Source organism: Nansenia antarctica (genome assembly GCF_963989245.1).
Source record: "Nansenia antarctica genome assembly, chromosome: 1".
Lineage (NCBI taxonomy): Eukaryota > Metazoa > Chordata > Actinopteri > Argentiniformes > Microstomatidae > Nansenia > Nansenia antarctica.
This window is the reverse complement of record NC_137674.1, coordinates 56,404,584-56,414,583: the sequence shown is the minus strand read 5'-3', so window position 1 is coordinate 56,414,583 and position 10,000 is coordinate 56,404,584. Positions and strand designations below refer to the sequence as shown.

Sequence of the window (10,000 nt, the reverse complement as noted above, 5' to 3'; positions counted from 1 at the left end):
ACAAGCACTGGCCACTAATAAAGCGCCATCGGAGAACCGCCTCTCCCAGCATACCCTGCCGCGGCCGACATTACAACGACCACCTGGCCGCCATCTTAGCTGCCGCCGGGGCCTCTCGCCATCTCCATGGAGACCGCAGGTAATGAGGGGCATAAACGCCGCGTCGGGATTGGCTGCTGCCGAGCACCGCGCTCCAAGGTAATTGCTTTCACACGGCTTTTACGGGCGAATCAGAACGCAGGAGCAGGAAGCCACAGGCAAGGATTTATGAGGTGGGGCTCCCCCGCCTCCCCTACCCTCCCCTAACACCCCCCTGTCCCCCCTCTACCTCTCCCTCCCCCTCCCTCCCTCTCTCCACGGAGTAGTGGGGTGCTGTGTCGGAGTAATGCAAGCGTTCTGTTACCCCTCGTTAGCGTGGGGATAAAAGTCCTCCCCCCCGCGGGTCATAGCCACGGTGATAATTTAGACAAGCTGCCCCGGGCGGCCCCGTGCGCTCCAGACCAGCCTATCAGAGCAGGAGTTTGTTTAGCGAACTGCTTAACTCTTCCTGTAATATTTAAGGGGAGTGTTGCTTTTTTCTGCCTTCCTGCGTTTCACTTTTATAGGGTCAAGTCGTCAGGGTCTCTCACTTTATCCAGGTTGCCGGATCCCTCTCTCTCTCTCTCTCTCTCTCGCTCTCTCTCATTCTCTCTCTCTCTCTCTCTCTCTCTCTCTCTCTCTCTCTCTCTCTAATGATTTCTGTGAACACCCCAGGGGACTGGCTGTTTCAGGACTGGAGGAGTTTTACTGCTGTGTTGTTTTAATGCTGTGTTTATATATATGTTTATAAATGTGTTTATATATATATTTATAAATGTGTTTATATAGATTTTCTTCAGGACGGTCATGACTTTTATTATTTTACTCTTGATGTTTATGTTCCCGTGACTCTGTGGAACCTGACGGGACATTTGGGGTTAGGCCGAGATTCCATTTTCCCCTCTCAAACTCTGTCACCACAACTGTGGAATAAATGAATGTGCTCTTAAACTTAACACACACTTTAGAAAAAGAAAAAGAAAAAATCTCCATTATAGTTATATTATATTATATTATTATATTATATTATATTTTAAAACTGTATTAATATCTCCATTTACTTTTTGGGGGAGTTACTGGATGTTTCAAAAGCTGTGTAGTTGTTGTTTTTTTCTATAGAAATATATAGTCTGTCAGTTGTCTCCCTATAAAACATAATCATAATGGCCATAATGGAAACACAAATGATGTAAACCACAACCATGCCACTGAGCCCTCTGTTATACACTCTAGTTAATGTGAAAATCTCTGTGGTCAAAATAAACTCACCGGTTTCTGCCCGAGTCTCGGAAGCCTTTGGCAAATGGATTTCTGTCAATTTTCAATCTTGTGATCTGAGAAGAGAGAATCATGTTGTTATTTTTGCCCCCTAAAATATTTATATTTTATAGTATATGTAAATCTTCAGTTACATAAGGGATTGGTTTGTGTATGACCTTTGATTACTTTTTCTGTTTGGATTTGCTTAAACAATGCAGTGTGTATAGTCCGCTGTATAGTCTGCAGGGTTAGTCCGCTATGTTTGTGTCTATATGTGTCTATATGTGTGTGTGTGTGTGTGTGTGTGTGTGTGTGTGTGTGTGTGTGTGTGTGTGTGTGTGTGTGTGTGTGTGTGTGTGTGTGTGTGTGTGTGTGGTAAGTATGGTCTGTTTCTTTGACCCGTGTCCAAAGGGGCTTTTATAGGTGTTGCCACTTCGCTCTGACATCAGCCATCATTCCCAGTAAACCAGTAGATAGACCCCACACACAAGCCCATGTCCACTAGTACCAGCCTCCACTCTCTCCTCTCCGGAGCCAGGCACTGCGCTGGGAGTGGGAGAGTACAACCAGTCTGTGATTGTGTCAGTGTTCCTGATGTGGTTCAGTTTTACGCCCTGCTTCTGGGTCTAGACAAAATGTCCGCCACGCTGTTCTCATCTCAGCGGATCTTGTTCCACACGGTCCCTTAGAGCCCTAGAACACTCTATCCCTGTATGGGAACGCTCTGCTTTTTCTTCAAACACACCACCAAGAACGGTCCCAGGAATACACTTCCATAGGCTTCATTCTCGTCAAAGTCCAAACAAACACCACCCACAAAAAAAACACTAACCCTTTTTTTTTTATATCACACTACGGTTTAAGCATGCTCTCGTGTCTGAGTGGTGTTGTTGACTAAGGTTAGTGGAAGGTTGGAGGAAGGTTGGAAGAAGGTTGGAGGAAGGTTGGAGGAAGGTTAGTGGAAGGTTGGAGGAAGGTTAGTGGAAGGTTGGAGGAAGGTTGGAGGAAGGTTAGTGGAAGGTTGGAGGAAGGTTGGAGGAAGGTTGGAGGAAGGTTAGTGGAAGGTTGGAGGAAGGTTGGAGGAAGGTTAGTGGAAGGTTGGAGGAAGGTTGGAGGAAGGTTAGTGGAAGGTTGGAGGAAGGTTGGAGGAAGGTTGGAGGAAGGTTGGAGGAAGGTCAGTGGAAGGTTAGTGGAAGGTTACCTGTTGGTTCTGGTATGCAGTAACAGTGGTGAAGACCGTCTCAGGGAAGAAGAATGTTCTGGTCCCGTCACCCAGGGGAACAGCTTTGACTGGGGACAGTTCCTCCCCACACTCCTTGCGGATCACATGCACCCGCGGCTGGTACTTATGCATGGAGTGCAGAATGATCTAGAACAACAACAACGCCACAACTGAGTTTAGAGCACATTTACACAGCAGCGAAATTAGCCACTTTACTCCAGCGCCATAAAACATACACACACGCAAAAAAACATGCACGCATGCACGCAGCCTCACACACACACACACACACATACACACACCCTTGCACACACGCACCCGCACACACAAACACTCGCACACACATGCCATTTGAAAGGCCAAAAACAGTATAACTAGCCAGCCTGAGGGAGGCTTTACTGTAAATCTATCTGGTTTAGAGCTCATTGTATAACAATGTGTTATTTTAGAAACAAGTAAAATAAAACAAATCTGATTCTGGGGAAATGTATGTACAGTAGGCCTACTTAACTTCATTGAAAGCAAAATACACCAAAAATATTTTTCTCAAATAGGGTCAATGGTAAAAAAAAAAAAAAAAAAGTGTTTGCGTTTTGTGTTGACAGATTAAAATATAGCCTACCGGTAGTTGACTTACATGTCCTTGGTCGTCCAACTCGTTGTTGGTCAGTTTCAGTTTGTCAAAGCTGATCACCTGACGCATCCACGTCTCACCAGAGGCTGGCGAGTCCGGGGTGGATGTAGACGCGCGGCGGCACAGGCGAGTCCGCATTTCCCGCCACCATCCATTTCGAGCTGTGGTAAACGTACCTTCACACAAACAAGCACACACAATCAACACCCAAAATAGCGTCAAAAGTGTTATGGTAACATTTGGTGTGTCTTCGGGATTGATATGTTATGTGTCCAAAAGGCGTTCCCCAAAAGGAGCAGGACGCCAAACCATTTATAACGGACCATTGCTCCGAACCACCATTTGTGTCTGACTTCTCTCACGATCAACAAGAGACTATTTTACAAACAAAAAAAAATCCTACTCCTGTACTTTGTTTATTACACAGTCGGCAATATAGGCCTATACCAAAACGCTTAAAAATAAACAGCAAAAAACAAAAAATAAACAGCTTTTATTAGCCATTACTACAAAAGACAAAAACAAAAAAAATATTTCTTCACCTGTAGCGTTTGTTGTCCACGGGGATAATGTCCATCGCGATGTAATACTGCTGATGCGGGTCCAAGCCCACGATCTTCACGCGCATCGCCGGGAACATCCGCCTTGATGGGGGGTAGAGAGAGAGAGAGAGAGAGAGAGAGAGAGAGAGAGAGAGAGAGAGAGAGAGAGAGAGAGAGAGAGAGAGAGAGAGAGAGAGAGAGAGAGAGAGAGAGAGAGAGAGAGAGAGAGAGAGAGAGAGAGAGAGAGAGAGAGAGAGAGAGAGAGAGAGAGAGAGGAGAGAGAGAGAGAGAGAGAGAGAGAGAGAGAGAGAGAGAGAGAGAGAGAGAGAGAGAGAGAGAGAACGATGGATTAAATTAAGCAATGCATTAGAGTCGAAACTAGTGAGTAGACGAGACTCATTGAGACTCGTCTTTAACAGTTTTCAGAGGCCTAATTTCTGGCATTGTCAATATTTCTGACGTTGAAACAAATATTATTTTCATAGGCAATAGAGAACTTGTTAAAGTATATTGCTGTAGCCTATAATAATAATAATAATAATTATTATTATTATTATTGTTGTTGTAATAATAATAATAATAATACTTACTATTATAATTATAATTATAATTATATTACTATTTGTATTATTACTAATAATATAATTCACTACATTGGTAGAATGTATAGCCTATAAACGTGCATGCTCAACATTGTGTTTACAGCTTACTTTTATTTATCTTTCTCATCTGCGTAAAATGGGCCTACAAACAAGATTGATTCGATTGCTCTGACGTGTAGAAATAAAGCTTTGTCATCGCTTCAATAGGTTGGGAGCTGAAATAGATCTTCATTTATCGAATCTGGGGGGGTTTCTCTTCTTTCCGCCTACCTCCCAGCCTTGGTAATGATCATCTCCGTGCCGATCTCATGAAAACGTTTCCAAAGGTCTGAGCCCTGCAGGTCGACGCGCATCTCCTCTCCAGGCCCGGTTACCGACTGGACGACGACTGGCGGTGCGCGCTGAGACTCAGGCCGCGGGCTCTCCAGGAGCACGTCCTCGCTCTCCGCTGCACCAGACAAGGGTTGGCTTGGTTAATAATAACGTTTTAATCATTGTAGTCTATACTTCCAACGCTCAGTGGCATGGTGGATAGACTATAGTGCATATACGTGATAGTCCTATCACCAACAATCATTCTTTAAACATGACAGCTCCGCGTCGCCCAAAAGAACCCATCACTATTCCTATTACAAAGCCCGTGCTCTATCAACAGAGCCTATGTCTTTATTTCTAAGATAGTTCAGATTTAAACAGTCAGAACAGTCTGAGATAACTCGGATCAAAAACAGACACGCATATATGCATAACAAATAGCTTTTAAGCAACAGCCTATAGGCCTACAATCGTGGACATGTAAAACAATAGCAATGGTTAAACACACTATATAACAAACACATGTAACTGAATGTATGTGGCAGGGCGTTGTTTCTACGTGTAGAAATACCAATTGAAATAAGCCAGTGGCTTTCTTGGGTTTTTATCCTTTTAGTTGACCTTGTATGTAATATGTACTTACATGTACCTACTTCTGCAAATCTTCTAATAAAGTTTTCAATCAATCAAATTGCAAATTGCAATCTATTTGTGTCATTTCAAACCGAGAGCAATGTGTGTTCTAAAGCTTAAAACCCCTAACCAACGGATTCGTTCCGCGGCCATTTTCATGCGTTAATCGTTGCGGGGCTAATTGGCGTGTTTATGATTGTAACAAGACTCATAAAGCACTTCAGATTAGTCATGCGCACACAATTTACTAGACCAATAACCATGATATTGTATCATATTTTTACAGTGGAATTGCGACAATACAATAATTGTGACATTACATTCTAATGTTTAGATTGTAAATCCTTTCTCATTTTCTTTCTCAAATCACGGAGGAGAGTGGGACTATTAGGACAGACTGCTTTTATAAAAAATAAAATGTTATCTGAGTCTGGTAGACTTAGTGCAGACATATTATGGATATGACAGTGAATGTCTTATTTATTGTATCCCAGCAGTGTATTGGCAGTGTATATTTTGAATCTGAAACATTAAATGAATGCAACTCTGGGTCTATACATTTGCATCGCATTAAGCCTATTTAAGCCTATATTATTATAAGTATTATAATTTATAATTATTATTATTATTAGCCTATTAGTAGTAGTAGTAGTAGTAGTAGTAGTAGTAGTAGTAGTAGTAGTAGTAGTAGTAGTAGTAGTAGTAGTAGTAGTAGTAGTAGTAGTTGCTTGTATTATTATTATTATTATTATTATTATTATGATTATGATTATGATCATTAGGCTATGATTATGATTAGTATGGTTATTATGATTATGATTATTATTATTATTATCATCATTGTGTCTTGCATGCTTTGAGGATGATTATGTATTTGGCCTATTATTAATTTGTAGCAGTAGGCCAGGCAATAAAACAAGGGACACTGTTTTACCATTGTAAGCCCTAGATAGTAGATGGTGTATGGCCTAGAAAAGAATACATATTTTGTTACTGTAAGTAGTAAGTTAGTTCAGTCGCCTTGTCAGCATGCATGCAGCTGTAACTGTGTAGCCGGTTTCTTTTGGTCTTGACGGTATTTAATGGTCAGCTAAACTCGTGCGACCCGAGTCCACGGGGATTTACTTACGCGAGCCGTCACTCGCGCATTCTATCTCGCTGCCGCGGTCGCTGGCGCACGCCCTCTCTGCCCGCGGCCCCGGGCTCCCGTTAAGGTACCGGGACCACCGTCCCCTCCTCAAGGCAGCAGGTCCCGATGTCTTCCTCGAGCTTCCGCCTCTTTTCCGCCCCGATCAGCGCCTCCACCGAGAATGCGTGCGCCTTTACGCTGAGCGTGCACGGGGACCGTCGCTTCTCCGCCATTCCACCGACTGGAGAGACGCACGAGAACAGAGTCGCTCTGAAGAAAAGTTATTTCAACCAAAGTGCATCCACAATAACGTTCCTCGGTGCTGTCGAGACAATCCTTTCTCCGTTAACAACAGTCTGTGCTGTGCAGAAGTGACATTGGAAGACAGAGCAAGCGGACGGAGTAAAATAGCACTCCGTGATGTGTGAGCGCGTGCGGATGGCGCGGCAGTGGGTTCAGTTTGGGAAAGTGTCAATAATCAGGGGTCTTAGAGGGCTGGGCAGAGATCTGTCAATCAATATACAGCCGGACCAATGGCAGCGCTGGGTTTCACTTGGTCCCTCCTCCTGGGGCTGCTCGTGCCGCCTTATGTGGTAAAGTAGGCTCGTGAATGAATCACGTCTCCGGTGCAAAGCGCGAGCAGTCCTTGGGCATTGCGCGCATTTTCACACCGCGGCCCGACATGCTTTGCATATTTGGCCTTTTGGCCATTACCTCCTGCACGGTCGCCCCTCGGGAGACACCGATCCGTTATTATATTACTAAAATATAAATATCCCCTCTCAACAACATTGCCAACAGGCCATAGGCCACTGTGAAAAGAGAGCTGACTTATGCCCCACACCAAAACATAGCCTACATCTTAAAATGATCCAAATGAATTCACTTTGTATCGAAATAGCCTAATGTGCATACAAAGGTTTATCATTTCAATAACAATGTATACTATAGGGAATAAATATAAGACCTGAATTGAACTTGACGCCCAGATAGATCCTCCTGTCCTCGTTAGAATGCAGATGATCTGTATTTTATATCTTAATGTAGCCTATGGAAGCTGGAAATTAGCGCGTGGTCATGCGGGGAATGCGTGTCCGTTTCGGCCCGTGCATGTGAAGACATATGGAGCGAGCCTATAAATAAACACACGCGAGGACAGTCCTGCGGCATCGCTTTCACTCCTTGCTCAATGTACACAACCCAGAGAAAATATTATAAACAACACGTCAGCATCGTTTATTGGTTTGAATGTAATGTAAATGATTGAGCTTTGCGGGATAAGACTATGTCGTATTCATCTGAGTTATCAGATGAAATGCCGCCTGGCGCTGCGTTCCACGGGCCAGAGGCCTTAACGTCATATGGGCCTTGAGAACCAAATAATCTATTTGAAATGGACAGTACAAATACTCTCATGGTTTAGTTATGTTCAAAATGAATAGATTGCTATTATGCCTTTTTGGGGACTGGTCAGTTTTAAATACATTTTAAATTATACATTTAATCTATTAACCATTAGACTATACGGTTATCAAATCCAAATGTTAACACAGCATATTCGCTTATATTTAGCCTATATTTTGGATAGAATAAATACAACAGATAGGGCTATTATTGAATTGCAATAGCTTTCCAAAGTGGCCTTCAACTGTATGTTATTCTTGTCAATAGTTGCTTTGGGAAGATAGACGATATAGAAGTTTGGTTGTGATGGGAATGCTAATTCCATACACCTAAATCTACATTTTCAACAAATGTCAACAAATGTATGTCTGGACAAATACAAATGTATTTATTTCCTCAAATGCATGATATATTCTCACAAATATGGACTATTATTTTGATATGAAATAACACATGTGACCTTCTGGGTTTTATGAAAATTAATATCAGTGTCTGCGCAGGTCTATTTATCCTGCTTTGTGGCATTTTGATGTTTTATTAAATATGTTGATATTTTATTAATGTTGAGGAATGCAAATGTAAATCTTTTTTATTCTAAATAAATCCACAATGTAGCCTATCCTTTTTCCATCAAATTGTGTGTCAGAATTTATTGTGATGCTGTCTGTTATTTTCTGTTTATGTTCTGTAATCCTACATCATGCTGACTCTAATTTATAAAAATCCCTAAATTAGGTTATACAAATGATGTGTGCAGAACCGTCATGCTTTTTTCCCTTTTTATTGTTTTGATATTTTATTTTGGCGTCACACTTTAGAATTTCTTAATTCTGAGGCAGCAAACAAGTTACACGCGACGTTACAAAATGTATGAAAAAAAATACAATTTTCGATGGGGAGTCAGGTGCTGTTTTCAGTGAAATTAGCATATCCGGCCATATTCAACTTAATTCTTGTTATTTTCATGAAACTATTTGAAATAGGGGAAGGCATACATTTATCAGAATATTCAAGGTATTGTGATCCCTTTCACAGTTTCATTATGCTGATAATCCAGTGGTGTGTGTGTGTGTGTGTGTGTGTGTGTGTGTGTGTGTGTGTGTGTGTGTGTGTGTGTGTGTGTGTGAAATAAAAAGTGTGTTAGTGTCAATGTGTGGGTTTTCTTTTGTTTGGAGAGATCTGTGTTTTTCGTCAGGTGCGCCACAACAGTCACACCGTTTACTTGTGGCACCGCGCTATGGCTTCATGCTGGGTGATTGTGCCATCTGCAGTTGGCGCCGGTGTCTATTCCTGTGGACTGTCCTCGTCACTGCGCGCGGCGCTCTGAGTCCTTGGGCGAGTCTAATAAAGACCAGACCAGTCCATCGGACTCAGGGCACCTCAGGGTTCCGGGCGGGTGTTATTGTAACGATCCGGGTGATAACGGTCATTGTCTCAGATTCACTCCATGCATTGCATTTAACTTGGAAATAGTTTTATAGGCCACAGGATCTTTGATTAGCTCTTGTTGTTTAATGAAGAATAATGAACAGCTCACATTATTTCAGCACTCAGAGATAGATCTACAGAGACGTGAGCCAAGACATTAGCGTGACATTGATAAGGAATTAAGTTAATCACTTATTTAAGATAACTTTGTGGCTTATGTCTATCAATATAATAATGACTCCCCCCCCCTCTCTCTCTCTTTCTCCCTGCAGAACATAGATATGTTATTGGGTCGCCCACCATGGCAGATATATGTTTGTACAACTACTCCAACAGGCAAGAGACGCATTTGAGCTCTATTTGATCGTTTACCAAATTCTCGCCTGCAGACCTATTACGCCGATAACGTTGCGGGTGCGTCTCCATATGGCGTACGGAATTAATTGTATTTATTTAGCCTTTACCTTCGCTGGTATTAATCATGCGCGCGCAGCCCAGTTGCTTAAAGCTTTAGCCTATCAGTGATGAAAGGTGATCCCTTTCACCCATAGCAGGAGGAACGTTTAGGACTATTACGCACAGGTCTGGAAGGGAAAAGGGAGAGGCGGCTGTCCGTTCAGCGATAATCCATCCATGGCTGCGCTTGTCTGTTCCTCTGCAGACCATGGAATTGCGGAGTCTAAACTCATTATGAGTGAAGTGTGAGGTGTGTTCAGAGCCACATGCAGAGATCTCTATGACGCTGGAGGTGTT

The 10,000-nt window shown here is 42.6% G+C and overlaps 1 protein-coding gene across 1 annotated transcript in view; it reads right to left on the bottom strand.

The window, feature by feature from the left end:
* tbx18 (T-box transcription factor 18) overlaps positions 1–6,648 on the bottom strand; it is a gene marked incomplete at both ends in the record, with an annotated part of 7,703 nt that extends 1,055 nt beyond the window's left edge. The window contains 8 exon segments of the mRNA XM_080545618.1: positions 1,348–1,412; positions 2,540–2,707; positions 3,198–3,293; positions 3,295–3,370; positions 3,737–3,838; positions 4,609–4,786; positions 6,416–6,506; positions 6,508–6,648. Coding sequence (XP_080401744.1) covers positions 1,348–1,412; positions 2,540–2,707; positions 3,198–3,293; positions 3,295–3,370; positions 3,737–3,838; positions 4,609–4,786; positions 6,416–6,506; positions 6,508–6,648 — 917 coding nt within the window.
* Positions 6,649–10,000: the final 3,352 nt, after the last annotated feature.